Source organism: Melanerpes formicivorus, unplaced genomic scaffold (genome assembly GCF_026170545.1).
Source record: "Melanerpes formicivorus ecotype bairdi unplaced genomic scaffold, bMelFor1.0.p_v2 SCAF_3, whole genome shotgun sequence".
Lineage (NCBI taxonomy): Eukaryota > Metazoa > Chordata > Aves > Piciformes > Picidae > Melanerpes > Melanerpes formicivorus.
The window spans coordinates 30,648,666-30,674,266 of NW_027142355.1; the positions used below are offsets into that span (position 1 = coordinate 30,648,666).

The following is a 25,601-nucleotide window of genomic DNA, read 5'->3' on the forward strand; positions in this document are numbered from 1 at the left end:
TAGTAAAAAAGAAATGTAATCATTTGCATGACAGTTGGTAATTTGGAGTCTAGAAAAATGCCCTGCACATTCATGATGCCCAGTGTAAGGCTGTGAGTTCAGACTTTCTTGTAGGAGGTAGTAGTTGAAAATGTACCTGAAAAAAACAGGTGTGCCTTTTCTTCTCTTAGGAAGCAATATTTTGGAAGAAATAACCTTTTTTTTTTTCCCCTCCCTACAAGTGCTTAAGCACCATGCATCAGCAAGAACTCACACTGATAATCAGTAAAAGATGAAAAATGCATACTTGCAGCTATTAGGCTCTTTTCCCTAACAATTATGGGCTGCCCGGGGAGGTGGTGGAGTCGCCGTCATTGAAGGTATTCAGAAGGAGACTTGATGGGGTGCTTGGTGCCATGGGTTAGCTGTTTGGGTGGGTTGGATTGGTTGATGGGTTGGACACGATGATCTTGAAGGTCTCTTCCAACCTTGTTTGGTTTATTCTAATAAAGGTTTATTCTAATAAAGGTTTATTCTAATTACTTCATCTCTGGACTATAGCTAAGAGACATCCGAGACATACAAAAAGCCTTGAAAAGGTAAGACTGAAAACAGCTCCACTGAATGCAAAAAATATGGACTCCAGGACAGCTGATTTTATGGCACATTAGACCACATAGACCAATTTCCACTAATCTTCTTGTTTAACACTGCATCCCAGATGATAAATTGTCTGTCTTTATTGCTGTCCCACCACTGCTTTTTTTTTATATCATACTATCAAGGCCCTCATAAATAATTTACGTAGCTATATAAACACATGGCCTGCATCACTGACTTAGAACAGTGATTCAGAATCAGTACTCAGCACAAGTTCTGCTGCTTTTAATTCCAACCTGAAGAAAACATTGGTGGCAAATTTTTATTCTTCACCCCTGGCTACATTAGTTGGCCCTTGAAAAAAAATAAAATTACTTCTCTCTCTACAGCCTGTCTCTGCACTTCTGCTACATAAGAAATAAAGGTGGAAAGTACCTCTCTACCTCCAAAATAGAGGCATATTACATGGCAGTTTGGGACAAGGTCACGCAGTGACTCTGACTGCAGCAAGACCTGAATTTATCATTCCTCAGTCCAGGAATCCACTTGTGCATTGGAAGATTTTGCAGCTGTCTGCAAAACTGAGCTAACTGCAGTATATGTCTTCCTTTCCAGAATGTTCAGGATTTAAAAAAACAAGAAAAGAAAAAAAAAGTACTGCCATAAGCTCTGACAAGGCAAAGTCAAAAGTTTTTCATCCAAAGACTTAAGGATGCAAATAGTCTCAACTTGTAAGTATTTCAGTATTGGGCGTGACTGGGGCAAGAGTATAATGTACCTTGGGGGTTTTGTTGACATCTGCCTTGCCTGTTCTGGTCCTTCACTCTAATTTCTTCTAGGCAAGAGACTAGAAAGATAGCATGTTATACAAGCAATCACTTAAAAGAAGTTGGAACGAAAGGTTTTTATAAATGGTGTTATGGGTTTTGTGCTAGAGTTAGAAAACTTCCCCACTTCCCCCCTTCCCACTCCTGCCTCCTCCCTCCCCTCTTACCAGGAGCTAAGACAGGGAGGAAAAAAAGGCAGCGAGAATTTTCTTAGTTGATTTACACAGAATATTTTACTCCTCCACTATGGAAGTATCAGTTTACATCAGTACATATATGAAACAGAAAGAAAGGGACAGGAAAAATACCATCCAGATCCCGAACCCAAGCAAAGACATACCCTCACGCTTGAGTCCCAGAAAGCAAGAGAGCAACCCAGTGTCTCCTGTCCAGGATGGTAATGCCCTACAGTCATACAATGTCATAAACTCATCATTTCTGACAGTGGGGAATATTAGTGTGTTTCAAACCACTACAATGGTGCTATGTTCTCTGGGGAGGTAGTTTGCCTATAGATGTTCGTTTGAAAGGGAAACTTCATGAATGTTACAGTGTGCCGGATCCAACATCTGAATGCTCAGTCAGACTGTTGTGGAGTGCATGGTCACAGGCCCCATTGCTTCCGTTACAGTAACACTCATTAATACTACTGGAATCAATAGTACTACTGAAATCTGCCTGAGAAATAAGGTACTACTAGAGATAGCAATGTCAGTGTGAATGTGGATCTAAATAATAGGGGCTTTACAAGAAGAATATGTATTTCATCAAGCCTTGTAGGTGATTTCTCAAACACACAGTATGTATCTTTAGTTGTAGTTTCTTCCAATTTAAATGAGTTACACTTCCCTGCTGAGTGCTCATCCCACAGAAACTAAGTGCTGCTATCGGCAAAGCAAGCAAGTGAAACATACTTTGATTTTTAACAACAAAACAAAACAAAGCAAGACAGATCACAACAAGCTGCTTTACTGGCAGCAAACCAAACCAGACCAGAACTGGTGACTCTTAGTTGCTGTACAGTCTCTGAAAACCTGCCAAGCATACTATTTGACATTTGTATACAGCATTAGGATAAACTACTCTTAGATCATGCATGTGGCTGATAAATAGGAAAAATATTTAGAAGGAATCACGGTATCAGAAACTTCATGTCTCTCCAAAGATCTGCAATCTTAGCTATATATCAACAGCATGTCTCCTAACTTCTATTCAGCTTCTCCTTACTGATCACTGTACTCAGTTCTCCCACTTGAAAAAATACTCTTGTCGCTTGAGTAGAGAAAAAAAATTATCTTCTAATTCTGTAGTCATTACCACATCCTCTTTGATGTTTTTTCAAGAAGAGTGACTTTTCTTTAATATTATCAGAGATGCTTGCTCGAGAAGCCCTTCAGGAAACAGTTGAGCTGCAAAGTGCGAGAATACAACAAAATTGTCAGGATGGGATGTCCAGCCTGGAGAACACTCACACTTTTGAAGTCAGCTGTCACACCATCTGACATACATGTGTTTGCGGACTACTTTGTATACTTTGCCCTCTCATCTAGTGAATGTGAAAATTCATACATAGCTCAGAAATGTCACAAACAAAGCCCCACTGGCTAGACAGACAAACTACCATGTTGAAGACTGGTGTCTATGGAATGAAGGATAAAAGCTCATTTTTGGAACAGAGAAGAGAGGAAAGCAACTGAGCAATGACCTACCATCTTCCATCTGCTTGGTTGCATGGTTTAGTTGATTAGGTGGTGTTGGATTATAGGTTGATCTCGAAGGTCTCTTCCAACCTGGTCTGGTCTGGTCTGGTCTGGTCTGGTCTATTCTATTCTATTCTATTCTATTCTATTCTATTCTATTCTATTCTATTCTCCTAGTCCAATGATGCTAATTAGATCAGACTAGCATCTCAATTCCTTCCAGAGCATACCTTCAACTATCTTGAACCTTGTCTCAGCTTATGACAAATAGGTTCCTACAAACAGCTCATCTTAGGAGGCTGATATAGCTGTCCCCCTTCCAGTTTTGGTGAAGACTGTTCTCCAGGGTCAATTTACTGGAAGGATAAGGAACCTCACCACCTAAAACTACCAGTTATACGACAGGAGAATAGCTGTAAACATGAGAGCAGGACAAGATCAAGGCTGTGGTTCTCCAAAGAAAATTTTAAAGATAAGACCAAGTGGCTTATACTGACACTGCCCCTCCTACTACCTCTCAAGTTTTGCTGCCAGTACTTCTTCGCTTGATACTGCTTCACAACTCAGATTCTTTGTCAAGATTGTGTTGTTCCAAAAGACTGTATCTGTTTTGTATAACCTACACAGCTATTTCAGCAAGCTGTGCTCTCTAACCTAGTTCAGGCTCATTCCTTGGCCCCTCTCAATACATCACAGTCAACATAATGTCTCTGCATGACATCCACCTTGGCTGGCTCCCCTGCTGCAATACAGCCTGAAATACTCCTAAACTTGAGATTCAAAACTGCCAAATGAAATGCTTCACCTAGCACATTTTAAAGACAACATTTGTCCTTGTTTGGGCTTGCTGTCACAGACAGCAGTTAGGACTCAAAGGCTGCAGAAAAATCACCTAAAAATGCATACTTCTGGTCTTTATTCTGTGCAACTCACATGAGTCCCTTTGCCAGCTCGGTCTTAATTGCTGGACTTGTCTGGAGGTAAAAGACTTTGCAAAGCAAAATAACTATTTAACTTGCAAGTCAACACTTAGATTGCAGCAAGAGGAAATGAAAAAATAAACAGACTTTATTGCTGTAACTAAAGCAGTGACTCCATTAGCCCCAAACTACAGATGCAGCTTGATTTCATAAAATCCTGTAAAAACTGAAGATACAATTCTGATACCTAAACCAGTGTTAATAGCAGAGACTATTTCACACCATAGTAAGAGAGCATACCTCTTTCTTTTCTAACTTAATTACTCTGTAAACAAAATCAGCACTTGCTTTGGGCTAAGTCCTGCACTCTTTTCTGAATTTGAGGAAATGTCTGTTTGCAGAGGAGATGATAATGACTCACTTGCCAAAAGACTCTGCACTCTCTTGACACTGGCAGTGGAGACAAGGCACAAAACATTAGGAAAACAGAAACAAATCCCCTTAAAAAAACCCAAACCTACAGTCCAATGTGTAGCAGAAAGAAGATATATTACAACAGACAGTTCTATGAAAACCTCAGCTGCATATTCAATCACAACCCTCTTTCCTTAAAGCCACAAACAACATTGGGAAAGTAACACCATTGTGGCACTGTGTGTTCACATGTAATATTGCAGATGCTGTTCATAACCTCAAAGGGATTATAGGAAACTGAAAAGGTACAGAGAAATGCAAAGTTGCACAATGAAGAACCACCAAACAGACAGCATCTTCAGCCTCAAATCACTGAATCCTTGTAGTTTCCAAAGACCTCTTGAGAGATGGTAGTCCAGCCTCTTGTGTCCAAGCAGGGTCACCCAGGTCTGTGTCTAGTTCTGGTTTGAGTGTCTCCACAGACGAAGAATTTACAACCTCTCTGGGCAACTTCTTCTAGTGTTCAACCACCCTCACATTAATAAAAGGTGTTTGCTTGGTTTTGGAGGGAATTTTCTGGGTTTTTAATTCATGCCTACTACCACTTGTCCTGTTGGTGGGCACTACTGAGAAAATTATGACTCTCTTCTTCATTCCCTTTAAATATTTATACACAGTGATAAGATCCCTCCTGAGCCTTGTCTTCCAGGCTCAATAGACCAAACTTTCCCAGCCTCTGCTTGTATGAAGGATGTTGCAATCCCTTAAATCACCTCTGAGCTGGAGTTGCTCAAGTATGTCTGTATCTTGTACTGAGAAAGCACAGCTCTGGACCCAGCACTCCACATGTATCTCACTAGTGCTGAGTAGAGGGGAAGGATCACCTCCTTTCAAAGGCTAGCAACACTCCTTCTAATATAATCCAAGACGCTGGTTTGCCATGAAGTGCATTTCAGTACATGATTAACATGATAAATCAGGAGACAAATTATGAATGGTTTGGATAACACTGAGGAAAAACTGTTCACTACCTCTTCAAATGAAAAAAAAACCCAGACAGGTGACAGGTTCAAAACAGATAGTTCTCTACAAGTATGTAGTTAAGCTGTGCAACTTACTGCTGCAAGTTTTTGTGGGTTCAGGGTTGAGTTTCATAAAGACCGGTACATACTCCATCAGTTCTGGGGAATTGCTAGTGAAGTAATGTGAGCTGCAGAACATAACATTAGTCACCAAACTGAAAGAGCAATCAAAGGGTAGTTGAACCAAATGGATTTGGCACGCCAATCCAAATCAGCCTAGAGACAAGAATTTGACTTTTTTGTAAGCATCTCCCTCATTCTGAATGCTTATGATTTAAGATGTCTGTAGGTGCATGTTGTGTATGCACAGACTTGTAATACAAGCATACAAGAAGAAACAGTGTAACAAAGGGTTAAAAGACCGTGTTAACAATTTCCAGGACACAGCTGCCAACAGTAAACTGAAGAACGTATTATGTAAAGGTCATATTGACCACTCTAACACCTCACAGTACAGGTGACTTGCCAGCAGAAGGCCTTGCATCCTAACATAAGGAGACTGGCCACAAAGCTGCTCTGTATTACAGAACATTTTAAAGTTAGCCCAATAGCAAAACCAGACTACAGCTCTTTATTTCAAACAAGAAAACACCAAAACAAAACAAAACAAAACACCCCAGTAGTCAGCAACCAGGACTAAGGTATTATAGAAACTGAAGTCAGCAAGAGCTTAATGTGAAGCACCACACATTCAGAACTTACAACTAAAAGATACGAGAGGTCTACCTGAAGTACTAGGTTGCCATCATCAAGCAAGAAGCAGTACAGCTCGTGAGGAGTCAGCAGCTGGCATTTCTTCTCCTTTGCATCTCAGGGAAAGAACAATACTGCACAGACTTCCTCTACTCATGCACCATGGTGCTTATGAGCATCCAAGTGTGAATTAATGAAATGTGGGTGAGAGAGGGTGAATGCACAAAGCCATCTTGCTTGAAGATTTTGTAAGTAGAGTAACACCTTCCCTTTTCACAGCATCACACACTGAGTTTCATTTTGCTAATTTCCTTACATGTATCCTATTACACAAAAATAGTGTGTCAGTGCACTGCAGACTCTTCCAAGAAGCACACAGCCTTTTCCAGTGCTCTGGGCCTATTTTCCACTTGTGTGAACACTGACATTCAACCTGTAAATTTATTCCAAAGGAAAATCTATAAACAAGGAGTTTATGTATGTTTCTGTAGCATCTAGGGAAACGAGCTTTAAACAAACAAACATATAAAAAGTCCCAGTCTAGTATAAAATACTTTCACTTTTAAAATGCCCAGTAAGTTCCACTATGGAACTGCTTACCTCAAAAAAAGGAACAACAGTAATTTCTTACCAGTCTCTTTTGCTGAAGCTGTTCTCTTAGTAATCTGTCTTCCGGTAAAACATCACATAGAAGAAAATAATTGTCCTGCTCTTCTGTTAAGATTAGAAAGTGTGTGTAAGGGACAGGAAGTTGCAGCTGCTTTTAATATTTTTGGCACAGAATTTGCTAATCCTTTAGAATGTGTAAAGAATGTGAGAATTATTTTTTTTTTAACCTAGAGAAGTTATTTTAGTTCCATAATTTAATGAGATATGCTTAAATATTCGTATACACATGTTTATAAGACATTTACGTAATTTATATGGCAATACAAAGATAAAAGTCTGGCCAATGTTTTCCCCACTACAAGCTTTATTCATTTTATGATGGTTCTTCTGGAGACATAAAGCAATTGTAATCATTTGTAGTGGTTACAGTATAAAGTCAGCATGAAAGAAACATCAAATCACCTTTAATTTTTATCTTGCATACGGGGATTTCAGTTACCTGTCCAGGAAGAGTTAGCAGCATCAGTGTGGGTGGAGGACAGGCTGAAGTTGAAAATGACAGCTCAGTGGGAATGTTTCTATACATTTCTGGAAAGACCACCATCAGTATTTTATGCAGTGGGTACCAGAGCTTCCCCAGCCTCAACAGAAGCACTTCTAGGCCTTGATTTGCAACTGGCCCCAATTTGGCAGTGCAGTTAAGCATGTAATGAGCTCACCCTCACTGCTCACAGTGCTGAAGCACGTGTTGCGACCCATGGAAAAGGCAAGTTTAAATATGTGGTTAAGAGTTAAACTTTACTTCTGTGGTTTTCTGACTTAGTGTCAGATTACTCCACACTTGGCTGATCAAAGCAACACCATATGCCAAAAATTACCACATGCTCTGGCCGACAAAGAGTAAGCAAGCAGTGCACTTACCTAACGGGGCTTGTGAATTTGTTCTTATCACACTGCAAAAGTCAGTGATGGGCTGTTCTGCAAACCTCTTCTTCCAGTACAAGATGTACCTTAAAAATGAGAGGAGATGATTAGTGAAAGAGGAAACATTAGGAAAGAAAAAAAAGGTTTAGAAAACACTTGATTTGCTCTGGGGTTTTTCTTTTTATCCTATAAATTAAGAGTGTTTTGTGCTTTTAAAAAATTCCTGTCTCAGTTTTTGCTTCCTTTAATCTAGTTTTCTAGTTCATTAAATTCATTCAGCTCCATTAACATTGTGTTTAACTATCCTGTCAAAGTGAAGAACTCAGTAAGAGAGATTTGCATTAAGCTTTACATAAATACTATGACCTATTCACATCTTCAAACAGAAGTGCCACTCAGATGCATTTTTACTCAAAAGAGACACTATGGAGGACTCCCAAATTCCCAGAATTTGTGCTCCACGTTCTGCAAGATGCAGGCAGGAATCTGAAACTCAGTGAAAATACCAACTTGTCAAAAGTGACGTTTTGGCAGGTCTCCTGTGGAGTTACAATGAAAGCTGTAGCTTGACAGACAACTAGAAAGACAGAAAAATGATGTCCCCAAACACCTGGGACTGGGAGAGCAGACAGAATAAGGAAAGCCCTAAACACATCTTGAAGATTTAACCCACAAACTACAGCTGTTTAAAAAGATTCTTGTACTAGCGTTGTTTGTATCACAGCATCAACATGCCCCAACTGAGATTAGGTTTCCACTGAACTAGAAGCTACTGTCTAACTAAGAAGTCATCACCTTCAATCATATGAAAGAACCAAGCAATTCTTGCACTAGTTATTCAGAGTGTTGTTATTAGAAAAACAAAAAACAAAACACAAAAAAACCCCAAACATAAAAAACCCAAACAAAACCACTTGAAAATGTCTAAGTTGTGATTATATTTACACTTTTGACCTGTGTATGGTCTAAATCATGAAAGAGTTGGTAATGTAAAGGCTAACAACTATTCAATAATTGTAGTAGGAAAAGCATCATACAAAATCAGATATCACTATGATGAGGACGTTTCTAAACAGTTGTGAGCTGTGCCATCTCAAAGTTTACTTGCCACAGCTAGCACATCTCATGGTGGTTAATGTTACCTCTGTTTACCATCTAACTTAATATATGAGGACTCCAACTGTGACAGCCAAGGAATACAAATAGATTTATTTCTGCTAACTCTGACATGGAGAGGATTAACCTCTGGTAACAGCACACAGGTAAGCACAGTGAAGTCAGCATGCATGGCTGAAGATCATTCAGTGGCTCACTAGATGCCAGTAAGTGAGACGTGAGCATTTAATTTTCCACCTATCTACTCCACTGTTTATAATTCACAATGAAATGACAAGTTTTATTCACAACAAGATCAGCAAGTCTTCCAGAATATGTGATCCTTGAGTTTTTGGGACATAAATGTGCAAATGGGGGGATTTCATTTACTCTGTCCTGTGCACTCAAATAAATGAACGCTGTTGAGACAAACTCACCTAACCATGAAGTTCACTGGTAAGTGATTTCATATCATAAGACTCAACCAAAAAATCAATGATCAAATGCAGCCAATGTCTTGTCATACTCCCAGGGAGACAGAATGAGTGATTAGTGACCATGAGTGATCACGCCCAGTCATGCAGTGGAGGCTTATTCCCCTTATCTCTTCCCTTTGCTTTAATGCCAATTTATCTTTATTCTTCCAAGTTAAAAAAAAAATAAATCCCATTGGCACTGATCTTTTCTGGATTCATTACTTCTTGTAGTTCTGTCAAGAACTACTATTCCTAAGACTGACTGTAACTCACTGCTAAGAAAAATGCCCCCTCTATGTTCTCATAGTATTTTCCCTGTATTTTTCACACTTCAGTTTAACACTTCAGATTATACTTCCTTTTTAGTGCATAGCATTAGACTGTTTTACTGATATTCAGTAGAGCAAATAAGGGGAGGCACACTTCAGAGTAACAACTCCATCATTTCATGTCCTGAGGCTGCTTTCTTTAAGAATTGGCTACCTTCCAATTGCATTAGCAGCAAAAAGAATGTAAATGGGCGTTTTCCTGAAAAAGTGATTTTCAAATACATTTCTATTAACACAGAATAATCCCCCAAGTGCACTTAAACTGGTGGTCCATGACCGAGCAGCTCTGATCCCTTTATTTATCTGAAGAAACTAGCATTATCTCCAAAGAACACTACATTCTTGTTCTGCATACTTTCAGTACAAACCCAAACAAAAACAAGTATCAGTTTTCATTTTTAAGCAATGAAAAGCTCATATATCTGAAAAAGGATTTTTATGGCTGACATTTCTCTTCCTAAATTTCATCTTAATATTTCATTTTTTTCTTAACATCTCGATAGATGCAAGTTATTGGCTTTGGCTCAGTAACTAATCACAGAAGACCTACCAGAAAACTCTTTTTAGTTGAGAAATCATCCAGCTAACATTTAAACACTGCAACAGAACTGTGCACAAACTGGCAGGTACCACCAAGCCTACCGCCTGGTTCATATATTGCTGTGTGTGAAAGCAAAATGCCACCGAGCGCCTCGTCTCTGAAGTTACAAGCCAGCTGGTGCCATGCCAGCTACTGGAGGAAGTTAAGAGAGAGAAAGCCAAACATGACCCTGCTGAGATGATCAATGACACAGCTGTAGGAGTCACACTTGCATGCAGACTACAGTACTGTAAGATACAGTTAAGGATTAAATGTGGTATTTATGCAGAAATTCTGATATCCTTAAAATAGGACAAATTAATTTCATCCCAGAATGTAGGAGATCCTGTACTGAGCATCCTCTGTGTACAATACACGGCTTTGGGATGTTGTGCAATGGTAGAAACAGTCTTGTCCTACACAAACAAAACTCAAATTTAGGAGAGTCAATTGTCTAGTATGTGCTTTATGAAATAAACAGCTTTCTAGTTTGTATGTAATCAGTCTATTAGTGACAGGACCTGAGCAGGCCCCAGAATATGTCAAAGAATGTCTAGCACTGAAATTGCCCTGTGCAGTAATATTAAGTACCCAGGTCCCAGCAGTATCTAGGGGCTGGGAAGTGGAACAGGAAAATAACTTCACATTGTAGCAATAAAAACCCCATTAAAAAATACAATAATTAAAATGTTCCCATATCATCTTACTATTTTTTTCCAAGTACTTTTTTCCAGGTATTTAAAAAACATGATCACTAGTTTTCTGAAAGTTTCTGTAATATCCACAGTCTCTCTCTCTCTCTCTCACACACACACACACACACTCAATTTAAACAATATAATCTTTACCTTCTGAAATCTGCAACCAGTTTCACATCTGCTATGACAAGCTTGTGTTCAATAATCATATGCTTCAGGAGCTGGCTTTGTTCTGCTAGGAGATAGCATTCTTTGCAGAAAATACAAGGCACATCAGGAGAACTTTCTACAGCAGCAAGACTGCAAGCTTCTGGCAGAGATAGAGGCTCCAGAATAGGCTCTGTATCTAAAATAAATAAAAATAAATGCTGAGTAAGTGAATACATCCACAGCACTTGGAGTACTTTTAGGTAATCTAAATCCATTTTGTTGGGTCCCAGGTGCTTGGAAGCAAGCATTATTTCTAAGAAGGATAGTAGGAGGTTAGCACAGGACAGTTCAAGTATCTGCTCCAGCTTAAACTCCCAGCTGATGCTAAGTCAAAAAGACACAAGTGCTCTGCTTATCACTGAAGGAACTTTTATGATAAGACACCTTTTCCTCACCTGTTCTATCTGCTGTTATAAATGAAGCTACTCTCTGCCACATTCTTCATACTATCAGGAAGGCTTTAGACTGTATAGCACAAACCATTTTGTATGTTGATTACTTCTAATTATACTCTTGTTTATTGCACAATACTTCTGCACATATTTGTCTTTCCTTGTTTTCCTATTAGCATCTTGCCTACTGTTCTGTCACAAAGGGAGACTATTACTGATAAAGATTACTGCCACATGGAAGCGCTTCTTAAATGTACAGACGCTGAGGAGGGGCAAGCCATGCCTGATGCCAGGAGAACCAAGACCTCTGTCAGCCATTTCAGCTGTGCCCAGTAAGCAGCTACACTGGTTTAGGTCTCTTGCAATGACCTATTTAAACATTTAGATGTCCAAATAAACATCTTCCCATCTGCCTTAACAAACCAACTTCCAAAATGTAGGTGTGTATGGCAGGAATTGGTACTAAACATAGACAGAAGGCAGATACAGTTATTTAACATGAGTACTTGGGAATAACAGTTGCTTGAGCTGAAGTACAGAGCTATTGATTTTTCATTGTAGTGGTGGACTGCTGAAAGGAATAAACTGAGGTGAAGGTTTTTTTTGCTGCCCAAAGAGCATAGCTAATTCTAAAAGAGAGCAACTTAAATCTAACTATTGGAGCAGTGTGGCAACTGCAGAAGCTTATGCAATTTGTCTGAAAGGCACTTAAGAGAGGAGGTGAGGGAAGAAAGAATCATGAATATATCTTTGTACTCATCTGCTGCAAAAAACACTGAACAAGAGAATGAATGCACAGAGCAGAACAAAGATGCACAGCCTTTAGCATAGCACTTAGTGGACTAACACATAACACAAATACCAAAATAGTACAAATATGGCTAAATATACTACTGAAAGCTCTGCAAAAGTAGCTAATTTTGATTCTATATTTGGAGCAGAGTGGCCACAGGTACCGAAGGAAAAGCTGTTAACTAAAGCATAGCTGAAGGCTAACAGGGAAATAAAAACACTCAGATTGAGTTCTTGTTCACCAGGACTCCCACATGCAGAGACACTTGAAAATGAGGGAATAGTAGATCTTCTCTCTTAAAATGTGCTGTTACACATCCTTCCCATGTGTGCCCCAGCTAACAATGACAAGAACAAATTACCTAGGAAAGTGTACAAAAATAAGAAAACTAACAGTAATCATGCAAACAGCATAGTCTTTCAGAAATGTGAGGGTGAAGAATTTAAGTCACAGGCTCTTTACCCTGGAAAAGAGAAGACTGAGAAGAGATCTTATAAATGCATATAAATATCTAAAGGGTGGAAGTCATCAGGATGGGGCTGGGCTCTTCTCAGTTGTGTCCAGTGCTAGAACAAAGAGGCAATAAGTACAAACTAGAACACAGAAGGTTTCACTTGAACTGAAGAAAAAACTTCTTTACTTTGAGAGTGGCAGAGCACTGAAACAAGATGCCCAGAGAGGTAGTTGGAGTCTCCTTCTCTGGAGACTTTCAAAATCTGCCTGGATGCATTCCTGCATAACCTGATATAGATGTACCTGCATTAGCAGGGAGGTTGGACTAGGTCTCCAGACGTTCCTTACAGCCTCTACCATTCTGTGATTCTGTGGCTACAGAAATAACTCAGTAAGGATTTTATGGCATCTTTCCCCCCTCCCCCCAGATTTGTTTCTGTAGTGTTTCAACTTAATCATCTTTCATCAACACCTAAAAAACCCTGCAGCAACATTTCATGTTCTCCTAATGGTCCTTCTTTCCTTGTTCTCTTTGTTTGGCTTTTGGCTAGTTCCATTCTACACTCCTCCATATGCCAGGGTGAGGGGTATTTTGAAAACACCCAGTCAGCACAGTTTTTCCTCAGTCTCTTTATTTCTTTTTTTATTTTTAGCATTTTGCTTGCTTTTAGGTTCATTGAGTTAATGACTGAATTATCTTCAGTGATTTCTGAGTCCCAGAGAAGCTGTGAATCAGGTGTTAATGTACAAGACAGTGGACATATTCTTAGTGTTCACTCCCATGTGTGTTATTCTGCATTCATTAACATTGAATAGAACTTTTTTTTTTTAGTGTCCAGTTCACTCAAATACCAGGAAATTCTTCTGCACTGCTTCAACTGGCCTTCCTGCTTACCATTTGGGGGAAAAAAAAAACAAGTGTATTAACTGCAAAATTTATCACCTAACCCCTTCCTATTTGTGTCTGTGGTGAACAGCACAGTACTTAGCTCCCAATAAAATCAGAGCCCTATAAAATTCATTCATGAAGTTTCTACTAAATCATCCCATAACCACTGAGTTTTCCTTGGCCTAGCAGAAAACCAGCATGACTGGTATGCAAACAGATGTCCCAAACACTTCATAGGAAGGACACCAAACTCAGGAACTATGAAAATCCCTCTCTTCATTCACAGAACTTAGAACTGACATCATTTTCTTCAACCTTTAATAGGACAGAAAAAATTGTGGTCTTTCAGAGCTAATTCAGAGATAAAAAATGTAGATTAGTAGAAGTAAGAGACTAGAGGAACATAGTATTTGAAAACAAAGACTAAGAAGTATACCCAGTTCTTCAGATGAAAATAAAATGCATACTTTGAAGACACTTGACAATGACATGGTATAGAAAATAGTATGGATTACACAAATTGGTTTCAAGACTAGAATAAGCATTGTTTTTTGTTATAAGCACCCATAGGATACCTACTGCTTATACCTACACACTTTTACAACAGTGAGAAAAGCAAAAGAAAATCCTGCCTGTTATAAAAATTGTATGTCTTTGTTTTAAATGCAGTAATACAAACTAATTGATTGACGGGCTCAAAATGGATAAATTTTCCTTACTGTAACATTTTCTGTTTCAAATGTAATTATTCTCAACTCAAAACTAATGTTAGTTTGCACATGAAGTAAACCATTACGCCCACATAGTAATAATACAGACAACAGCAGTACACACAATGTACCCTACCTGTACAATCACACATGCAGTTAATGCAGCAATATGCCACATCATTTTATGTCCAATACAGTGGATGTGCAAGAAATAAAAGGAAGGAAAGACTTGTCATTTTAAAGTGAGTTGTAAAAGGCAAAATTCTCAGAGATGGTTTAGCTGGTATAACAGCTTGCAGCCACCAAGAAGTGGTATCTTGTTATTCTCTCTCCACCTCATCCTGCCACTCCCAACCATCTACTATTGCCCTTCTGCTTGTGCTGGCTCCTAGGCTTGCCAAATCCTTTGATGAGTTGATTCAACTCTTTAACCAGATAGAACTACTCACTTCTTTCTTTCCGCTCAATAATGCTGAAAATGCTCACAGCAGAATCCACCAAGTGCAGGAGCAAACTAAGGAGTGCACAGCGAGAAGCAGTAAGATGAAACAGAACCACCTTCTTGTCATCTCAGCTTCCTCCTTTCTTCTCAGCTTAAGAGACTCAACTGTTTCATGCAATTTTACCATAAGCATACCTTATAAAGTGTGCAAGGTTGCTTCAAAAGTATTACACACAAAGAAAAGAAAATGCTAAGATTTTAGCACTGTGCTTCTTAACAAGGACATCTAGCACTGGCTGCAGTTCATAAAACCTACTGTTGTCAGTAATAGGCATTTGAAACACACTAAAAGCCGTAAGAGCTGTCAAGATCAATTCTTCTTGGTTGTACATCTGAACTATGTGCTCTGACTAGATCTGCAGACACGTTGAGAACTGCTGCATAAATTACATTCTCCACCCGAAAAGAAGAGGTACTGGTGCTCAGATTAATGAAATAACTTCACTGTTACAATTCCTAACTCACATGTCTTGGCTCTGGGCTGCAATCCACGGCCGTGACTGGAGCACCAGAGCTCAGGGAGAGGAAGAACCCCTTCAGCAGGCAACCAGCAAGCTGAGGGAAAGAACCTTCTAAATAATTAGTCTGCATGGAATACTGAGGGGAGGGGCATTCATATCCTTCTTTTTGAAGCTTTGCCACTAGATGAAAAGGAATGACAATCATGAGACCAGAAGGAAAGGAGAAAATAAAGGTCCAAAGACAAGTGTTTTTAACTAGGGAAGAAGAAAGCTAAGAAATTTTTAAAAAGAGTAAGCATTTTATTATCAACTGAAGAATACCTGAAAATTCAAGAATGCACATAGTCTGAGAAAGCAAATAATGAAAGAGGAATTCATACAGATTGGGTTAAGACACCTATTTACAGGCTTCATGACATTTTTTGCAGTTTATGGCACAACAACAAGGTTTTAGGTTGATGTGTATGTCATATAAATATAGACATGTAGAATATTTATTTGTAAGCCCGCTGTTGGTAACACAAGGATAATGAAACAAAATAAGAGCATCTGCTGGAATGTTAAGTGTCTTTGTAATTAAATGCCGCAGTTGAATAAATTGATTCATTACCAACAACTTTGGTTTGTTATCTCATTAATACATCTGGCTAATATTATGAGAAGATTAGCACACGAATTTGCAATGATCCTAAACCAAAATTTAATGCCACAAATACACAGGCAAATAAAGGAATCCTAACAATGAGGGGTTTAGACATGTAAAGAACAAAGGGGAGAACAAATGACAGTAAAACAACAGACACGTAGCAAACCTGGCACTCCACACTAACAGTGTAACAGATGCCAAAGGGAAAACAGAAAGGCTGAGCATCCTCCCCCAAGTGCATACTGACTACATAGCAAAACCATTTAATTATCAAAATGACCAACCCCCCAGATATGGTACATTAGGAAAAAAGCTGGATTCCTATAGGTAATTCTGCGCAAAACAGTGCTGCATTGAAAAGTCTCTGGGAAATGAGTAGTTTTAAAGCTTGGTCTAGTATCCAAGGGTTTTTGAGCTGTAATGAAAAAGAGTATCGAGAAGCACCAGCCTGACACACTTGAAATACACACATGACAGCTTTCTTGTTTTGCAGCCTTGGCACTGCAGCATCTATTTGTTGGCACAGTAGCATTCCCTAATTTGTGGTCATATTCTTGGAAGAGATTTTATACTAATAACAAGATTTCTCCTTTGTTTTCTGGAGTATAAAAGATGGATGACTAATGACTTGCCAAATAAACAGTATTGAGAACGAAAATTCAGAATAATGGAAACAAAACACCCTGTCAGCATCCTCACCAATACTACATGCAAATATGTTCCTCATTGAAAGAAGAATCAATTTCCTCCCTCTGTATATTAAAGTGCTCAAGTACTTCTGTTAAGTTGCATTGAGTCTGAGCTCATGAGGAATTATTTAGCTGCTATTTTTGCTTGTTAACACACTATGAATTATATTTAGTTAAAATGTCCATGTACTGTAGGAGGCAACACATCCTGCAGCTTCCCTCAAGATCAGTCAGTCTCAATCCTGCCTGGTTTTTCATTGAATGCAAATGAGCACTTCAAAAGAGTACTTAATCCTACAGCTAAACCTTGTCAGTTTTACAGAAACTGTACATATTCTGTAGCATCCACTGTCTGGGAATATGGGAATTTTATTCCAGTCAAATGACAGCTTTAACAAAAGCTTTGAGTTACCAAATCCTAATATCTCAGGACAGAGTTTCTATAGAGCAGGTGTCTGCTAGGAGCTGGAACTAACAGAAATACAACTGTGCTTAATAGCCATATTTAACAGGGCTGCTCTGTCGGGGAGCTTAGGATGTTGCAGTTTCATTAGCATTAACAAGTGTTGCTATGGGGACTGGAGCACTGGCATCAGAACACAAGTGAATAGAAGGACTGGGGAAGTGATTAATAAAAATGTGAAGTGTTGGAATTTTAATAAAACAAAACTAATGTGCTTGCCAATAAGATCATGTTTAAATAATAGACTACATTATTGCCCTGTTCACAAGCAGATATATGCCAGTGCTTGTCATCTTTCTGCTTGAGCCCAGACAAATCCCTTCATCAATAAGGACCAGAGCAAACCCACTCTTCTCAGAGTAGCACACATGCACACACACACACACTCTAATCAAAGTAGCCATAGTAAGTATTCATAAATAACAATATTTAAGTGCCAATGTTAATATGCCATTTATAAATATTTAATACACTACAGGCAGGTTCTGTGCAAGCTCAGAGCCACATAATACCTCATTCCTGGGTAAATGGCATGGACTTAGTGCAAATAAATGCAGGATTTATTATCTTGGTTACAGACAAGAAATGCTCTATCTACTTCAGAATGAAATTTTGAATAATTTTATTACACTCTTCAGAGATATTCTGATTTCTTATGATTGTTGTTGAGAAAATGTAGCATCATTTCTATTTACAGACTATCTAAAGGGTGAAATGGTAGCACTGCAGGAAGATCTGTGTCACACTCAAAGTACAAAGCCATTCCTACTCTCAATCAAATCAAGAAAATATGTCTTACCCTACTTACTGTATGAATGTATGTTTACTCTCCCTGTCCAAAAGTTGGAGTTTAAAAATACATAGCAACAGTAATTCCACAAGTGACAACCCTTCTGATGATTGATAGCAGACCTTCTGCTTTGCTCCTTCACTCAAGAGTGAAGAGCATAGGTTGGACTCTACTCACAGCAGGTATTTTCTTGATTTTAGCAATATCTTCAAAATATGTCCCCAGTGCCAACACATCCTTTCTCACCCACTTTTGTCAGTCAATAAATACTTACTGGCTCCTGTGGAGGCATATTAGGATTTACTTTTGTTGCTTGTCTCAGCTACAGGTGCTGTTCTGGGCTTACAGGACAGATTGTGTCCATTCCATATGAGCTACACTGCAACTAGTACATGTTTTTTCATTATTCCTATGACCAAAACATGTTCTTGAGTTTCAGCACACTGGTCTTCCACACCCGTGAGTACAGCTTCCACTCTAAACCCACTCTGCCTCTTCCTCCAGGATGACCTTACTAGTCTTTCTCCTCTGAAGCCCTTCAGTGCTCAGCTCGCCTTATGGGCATGACAGGAATCAGGAAACCAAGTTCAGCTTAATTACTTTATGCAATTTTCCATGAAATGTAATCCTCATTTCCTTTTACCCCTCCCTGTGTTCCTGAAGTACAGAGGTGGCACCCATATGAATTACAGCACCAGCCACAAGTTTCCTTTCATGACCCACCTCTTTCAATTCCCAGAACACTTGTTTTTCTTTTGCTTTGTCACGTGATCTCCCAAAAGCTTTTCCTTTCCTGAATTTTGGCTTTGGATTCAGTTTTCCTTCCAATCTCTGTGGTTAGTTCTACAAACCTTTGCTTGTGCAAACATTTTACTTATGTGAACTCAGTTTTCAGTGGGCTGTGTGACTAGTTATTCACCTCAGTGTATTTGCAAGGTGAGAACTGTGGACCATAAATACAGGAAGGCTGACTTAAAGACTATCTATAAAACTACATCCAACTACCCTTGTGGTTTTGTAAAAGAAAAGCAATAAAGCCAATCAAGATAACTCTGAAGTGATACTCAATACTCAGTGCTCTCCCCTGACAAGTTCTCTGTACTCAAACGTTTAATTAACCCCCCCAATATTTATATATTACTTAGCCCTGTGTGAATTATCATACTGATCTCCAGAGTAATAGGAGACTTCAGCAAAAAAATACATACTTGAAGTAAACAAAGGTGACCTTGTGTGGTCACATGACATGGTACACATGGAGAGCTGAGACCCACATGGTGTGGATCAGGGAGGTGGTAGAAGCTTCATCACTGGAGGTTTTAAAGGCTAGGCTGGATGTTGCTCTGGGCAACCTGATCTAGTGTGAGGTATCCCTGCCCATGGCAGTGCGACTGAAACTAGGTGATCCTTGAGGTCCCTTCCAACCCTAACAATTCTATGATACCACGTACTAAAATCAGGGATTAAGAAGCAAACCTTAACCTATTATCTGGAAAGATTACCAAGGTAATTACATATGCTGAAACTCAGAACATTTAGTTACAATGAAGAGGAACGAAACAGGCAACAGAAGAATTTGAAATGGAAGGACGAAAGTGATCCTTTAGGTTCTTCTTTTATTGTTAGCTCTCAAATCTAACCAATAAAAATGAGTATTTCTTTTCTGTTTGCCTTGCTGTTTAATACAAAGGCATATCAAAGGCATCGTAACAAAGCGTAAATACCGCTGTTTTAGAGTTGAGGTATAAAGATTAAGTTTCTGCTATTTCTACATAAAAATTAACTACTTCAAAAAGAAGAGTGCAATTTTGTGCCAAGCTGATCAAGACTGTCATTTTAAAGCTCTTAAAAATACTCACAGGAAGGTGTCACAAGTAAAGATGTGTATGTGAATGTAATATTTTTGTATGTCACCACTGCCACTGTTTTGCTGACTCCTCTGCAGACATTAGAAAGCTGGAAATAGGCACATTTTAATTTCCATTTACTGTGATCGTGATCTTTAGCTCTTCCACAAAGAAGGGGTCTTAACAGTGTGGGTAATAAGAGTAGTAATACTTCTTCATTGATACATTTTATCTCTGCAGTGCCTTCACGACCTACCATACTAAGCCTAGTATCTTTGATGCCAGCATTGCTACAAAAAAATATGTTAGTTTACTCTGATTCTTGTTATCATTATTTAGCAGATATCAATAATTCTTTATTAAAAGGATTTTCCTTATTTTTTCCACTTGTCACCTGTCCTTTTCCTCTAACAGGATTAAATTCCCAAGCACATTTATCCTCTTGATGTTAAAAGGATTGTCTAATTGTCTTTTTAAATGATTGCTTTACATTCTGTAGCTAAGGGAAAGGCTGTGAGCTTCCTTAAAAAACCTAAAGCTTGCTGTAGCCACTCCTATGAGACCACCCCCATGTCATTATGACAGGAACTTTTAACAAGCTTCTGACTAAAATGTTTGGATAGAGCCATAGAACTGTTTTGGTTGGAAAAGACCTCTAAGATCATTGGTTCCAACACCACCATGGCCATGAAACCACATCCCAAAATGCCATGTCCACACAGTTCTTGAACACCTTCAGGGATGGTGACTCCATCACCTCCCTGGGCAACTTCTTCCAGTGCCTTCCTGCTCTTTCTGTAACAAAAGTTTTCCTAATATCCAATCTAAAAGTCCCTTGGCACAATTCCTGTTGCTAGTTACTTGAGAGAAGAGACCAACCCCACCTCATTACAACCTCCCTTCTGGCAGCTATTTGAGAAAAACAATTTAAAACAGTGTGAAATTTTACAAGCCACTTTCTTTCAGACTCGTAAATTAGAACTAAGCTCAAAGTGCATCGTGAGAAGTCCCATTTCCAGGATCTGATGTACACCGAGAAAACACGTGGAAATCTCTCTCAGGTATATTGTCTGAGCTTCCTGATACTCAGAAAGCCATAAAAGCTGAATTGTTTAACCGAATTTTCTACTTAATGAAGAATCAGTACAAGGAAAAGGCCCTGTGGTGTTAGGAGCTCTGTGGTCTGTTGCTGTCTTCCCAGTGAACTGGAACTTTTCCAGATGGAGAGTAGCAAAATAAGTTGTTTCTACTTTTAGAATCAAACACCCATAAACTGGTATTCAAACTGGAAAAAACAATGGTTGAAAAGGAAGTTCATTATCGAGTGCAGTGGTGTGGGTCAACATAGTTTAGTCTAATTGATATCTTAGCTCAGGAAAACAAAGCTTTGACTGTATTTCAAATAATCCACTATTTACACTCTTTATAAATAAAATGCTGAAAATTAATTTCAGAGAAAAGCATTTTCAAGCCAGAGCTCAAATATTAACATCTTATAGATCTCAGCAGGCTACATTAAATTTCTGTGACCCTATTCTGACTCTGTGCCAGTGTTTGAAACAAATATTTTTGTGATAATCAACTTACTTTTCTTGTCCTTCATATGTTCATTCAACATATGACACAGATTTTAACTTCTTATAATATACACTAACCGATACTGCTGATATACTTCATACATATATGGATGCTAAAATAACTGAAGTTAATTTCCTCAAGGAACAGAATTAGGATGATAGAATTAGAGACATAAATTGTCTATGATTTTCAGGCAACATTTTGTTAACTGTACAAATACATGCAGACTCTTGAACATTAAATTAGTACAGTAATAACACAGGCTGCATGTTTTCATCCCATACAAGACAAAATCAAATTAAAACCTCAAGCAGGATGTTTTCTGTTACATACCAGCCTTCAGAGAAAAAGCTCTATCTCATTTATTCATGCATTACTGAGTCATAATAAAATTCAGCACTGGCACACTGGTCAAGACAAATGCTAGCAAAATGCTCCAGCGACAGCAGCATCACTTATTGCTGCACATATTTGTTTCACAACCATTCCTGCTTTCATATTGTGAGACTTCTGCACTCCCACCATGGAACTTTAAGGGCTGACCTGAAGCACATGCTGTGAACTTTGGCAATGGTCCTGAATTGCAGGATGTAGCATGGTGACTCCTTGTGCTCACTCACCAGCCATGTCCCTCTCCTTGCATTTCAGCACAGCTCTGAGCCACACAGGTCATTCTCTTGCTTCTTTGCACATTGGCTGACTTTAGAGACCGCGGTTGTGGTGCAGGTGAACTGGATTTGTCTGGAGTCTAGATACATAAGAAATGCATCCCAATCTCTAGAAAAGCCATCTGGGTCTAAACCAAGGGGCACTGCTTCAGATATCTTTGAAACACATTGACACAGTTTGAAGTGGCAATACTGGCTACAGGCTATCCAAAGCAAATATGCCAAATCATATGATGTAGTTGCAGGGGCTAGGGCATAATTTTCTTCATCTACTGTGCCTTATTATTTGTTCATGTGGATAGAGTCACACTATACCACATCAGCTTGTGAGGTTGAAACAGATGTCATACCCAGTTATAAAGCTTCTATAACAGAGGGGAAAAGAGAAGGCTTTTAACATGCGACTACTACACAGAGCAAGAAGCAGAAGTAGCTGCTCCTTGGGGATGAAGCCACTAATGACAAATGGGAGGATGACATCTCGATGAGCAAAAATCAAACCAAAGCAGCTGGGCCATTTCACACTGGTTGCTGTCTGTTAGCCATGAAAATCAGAAAAATACATGAAAGTGGAAAAAAGACTATTTGAAAGGCATGGTCCAGTCAAAACCAGCCAATAAAACCAAAAGGCCAATTCAAGAAACTAAGTTGAAATATATTAGTAGGAATAGACAACTATCTGAGAATTTTGGACCACAGAAGCCACAGGCAAAACATCTACCACAATTTCTTGTTTATGGATCTACTACAGCAAAATACTAGGATAGAGTGGCAAACAAGCAGTGAACATGGAATTACCTGCTAGGAAACAAAATCTTGATACCAATGATCAGACATCAGACTTGCAACTATACCATTCCCTATAGTGCCAAAACAGTAAAAATTGACAGCTATTGCTGTACACTAATGTTCTAAAACCCTTTATAATCAGAAAATAAACTCCAGCAACATGCAATGCCCTTTTCATTTACTTTATAATCACAATTCCACTACCATAGCACCTAGCATGTTTTGAAAAATCTGAACAAAGACTCCCTCTGAGCACTCTGTATGATAATGGAAGTATCAAATATGGATACTATTTCTGTATGAAGCAATTTGAGCACTTCAAGTTTGTACAGTGGGTAAATGTTATTGCTTATACTGCTGGGCAGAAACCTACTACCCTACCAAGTGGAGCAGAGAAGCTCCCTAATGTGAAACTGTACTGCATACATAGCCACATGCATTACCTTTGTAATCTTATGCAGTATATAGCATATTCATACTGAAGAAAACTGCTTGCACACCCTCAAATTCCTAACTCTACTGTTTAGCAGTTTGTCCAATATATCACAGCACTTTCAGTCTGTTTATGCAGTTTTAATGGTACTGACCAATACATTGTTTAATTGAACAATTATCAGTTGTTTATGGCTTTGTTTTGGTTTGTTTTCCCCAGCATGAATGACTGCAATTAATTACTGATAACTAAGTCATTAACTCTGCAAAGAACTTGCACTTCCACAAACGCATTACCCCTGACTTCAGTGGTCAGGATGATGTGTCAAACTATTCACAAGCACAGACCTGCTTTAAAGTTGCAAAAAACATACCCCCTTTTCCCCTTCCAGTTCTTCAGTGCCACAGTATTTCCCAATTGTGAAGGGTTTTTATTGATGCAATATTTAAAGCCATTCTAAAAGGTCCATAGAAGGACTTTCAAATGCTTTCAGGCTTTTCTCCCAGCCTCAGCCTGCTGGGATTTTGTAGATGGTAATGTAAGTAGAAATCCCAGGGTGAGTCTGGAAGCAGCTGTAGTTTTGGGATGCAGATATTCACACGAACATGTGGAGTTCTAGCAGAGATTGCAAGATAGGACATGGTGAAAAGAAGCACAGGGGGGTGGGAAAGGTTACAAAGGCTGTTTGGACAGACAAGAATTTCACCTATACTGGAGTTAAAACATATAACATTTCTAGTTTTGCAATATTTAAGGCCTTTTCTTCCTTTCCTGCTGTTCACTCTCATAATCATGCCCTAGTTTAAATCTTGCATCTCTTCATCGAGAAAGCTGGCAACAGCCTCAAAGGGAGAGCTCTACCTCCTGTTTATATGACAGGCACATCTTGTGGCAGGCATTGCTGGTGGTAAGGATTTACAATTTTGATCTTCATTCAGGAAATCAGTACACCCCAGTAAAACAAAACACTGAACAAGGTGTTTCAATAGGTGTAACACACTATCCTGCCAACTGTGTTGCACTTGTAACATTCTTACACTTAAAACTCGTAATATTTCTGTTGTCTGCATCTCTAAATCAAAATAAAACATGCCCACACCTATTGTTCAGGTTCTGAGGAAGTCTCATGGGGTAAGAATCAAGTATTTATTAGACAGTTTAAAGGTCTTCAACAATCTGTGGGCTGGTGAACCATCCTTTACTGTTGCTCCACCACAGGAAACAGAAGGCTTGAGAAGAGATTTGAACAACTTAAAGGCTTTAGCATGCAAACAAGTTATCAGGTTTAAGCTGTGTGCATGCTCACCAAGTAGTCTGAAGCTTACTTCTCAAAGAGCTCCAGTTATCATATAGAAAGCTGATACTTGGTAGTTCGATTGTGTATCAAAATCTTTACTTGCTACTGAGCAAGCAAGGATTGTTTTAGATTACTGGAATAAAAGCTTTATGTTTGCTTGTCTGCAATTAAAAGAATTATATCTCGGAAAAAGAAAGGCTATCTGTCTTTGCTTTCAAGTTATGAAATTTTTCTGAATTCAGAGAAAACCAAATCCTTTTTTGGGTGTTTTTTGACAACATATCCTATGCCTTGTGCTTACAGGAGTTACATATTCATGTCAATTGTGAGGTCACCCCTTTGTATTCAGATAAAATATAGCACACATTTGTAACACAGCTACTTATAAAACTATGGCAGGATCATAGATAGTTTAGCCCATTACTTATTTTATTAATCCATTCCTATCCATTTAATGAAATATCAGTCCTGGGACCTGTCTTGTTCAACATCTTTGTGGGTGACATGGACAGTGGCATTGAGTGCACCCTCAGCAAGTTTGCTGATGACACCAAGCTGTGTGGTGCAGCAGACACGCTGGAGGGAAGGGAGGCCATCCAGAGGGACCTTGACAGGCTGGAGAGGTGGGCACAAGCCAAACTCATGAGGTTCAACAAGACCAAGTGCAGGGTCCTGCATCTGGGTCGAGGCAATCCCAGGCACAAATACAGGCTGGGCAGTGACTGGCTGGAAAGCAGCCCTGAGGAGAGAGACTTGGGGGTGCTGGTGGACAAAAAGCTCAACATGAGCTCTCAATGTGCACTTGCAGCCCGCAAAGCCAATCAGATCCTGGACTGCATCAGGAGAAGTGTGGCCAGCAGGTCGAGGGAGGTGATCCTCCCCCTCTACTCAGCCCTGGTGAGACCCCACCTGGAGTACTGTGTCCAGTTCTGGAGCCCCTATTACAGGAGGGATATGGACATGCTGGAATGTGTCCAGAGAAGGGCCACAAGGATGATCAGAGGGCTGGAGCACCTCTCCTATGAGGACAGACTGAAGGAGTTGGGGCTGTTCAGTCTGCAGAAG

At 39.2% G+C, this 25,601-nt stretch overlaps 1 protein-coding gene across 2 annotated transcripts in view; it reads right to left on the minus strand.

Moving 5' to 3' along the window:
* The window catches only part of ZNF277 (zinc finger protein 277), a 57,620-nt gene that overhangs the window by 24,353 nt on the left and 7,666 nt on the right, over positions 1-25,601 (minus strand). For both annotated transcript variants that reach the window (XM_068169978.1, XM_068169977.1), the window contains exons 2-4: positions 11,077-11,272; positions 7,746-7,834; positions 6,847-6,929 (exon numbers count right to left, since the gene is read on the minus strand). In XM_068169978.1, coding sequence (XP_068026079.1) covers positions 6,847-6,929; positions 7,746-7,834; positions 11,077-11,272 — 368 coding nt within the window. The remainder of the gene's footprint in view (positions 1-6,846; positions 6,930-7,745; positions 7,835-11,076; positions 11,273-25,601) is intronic.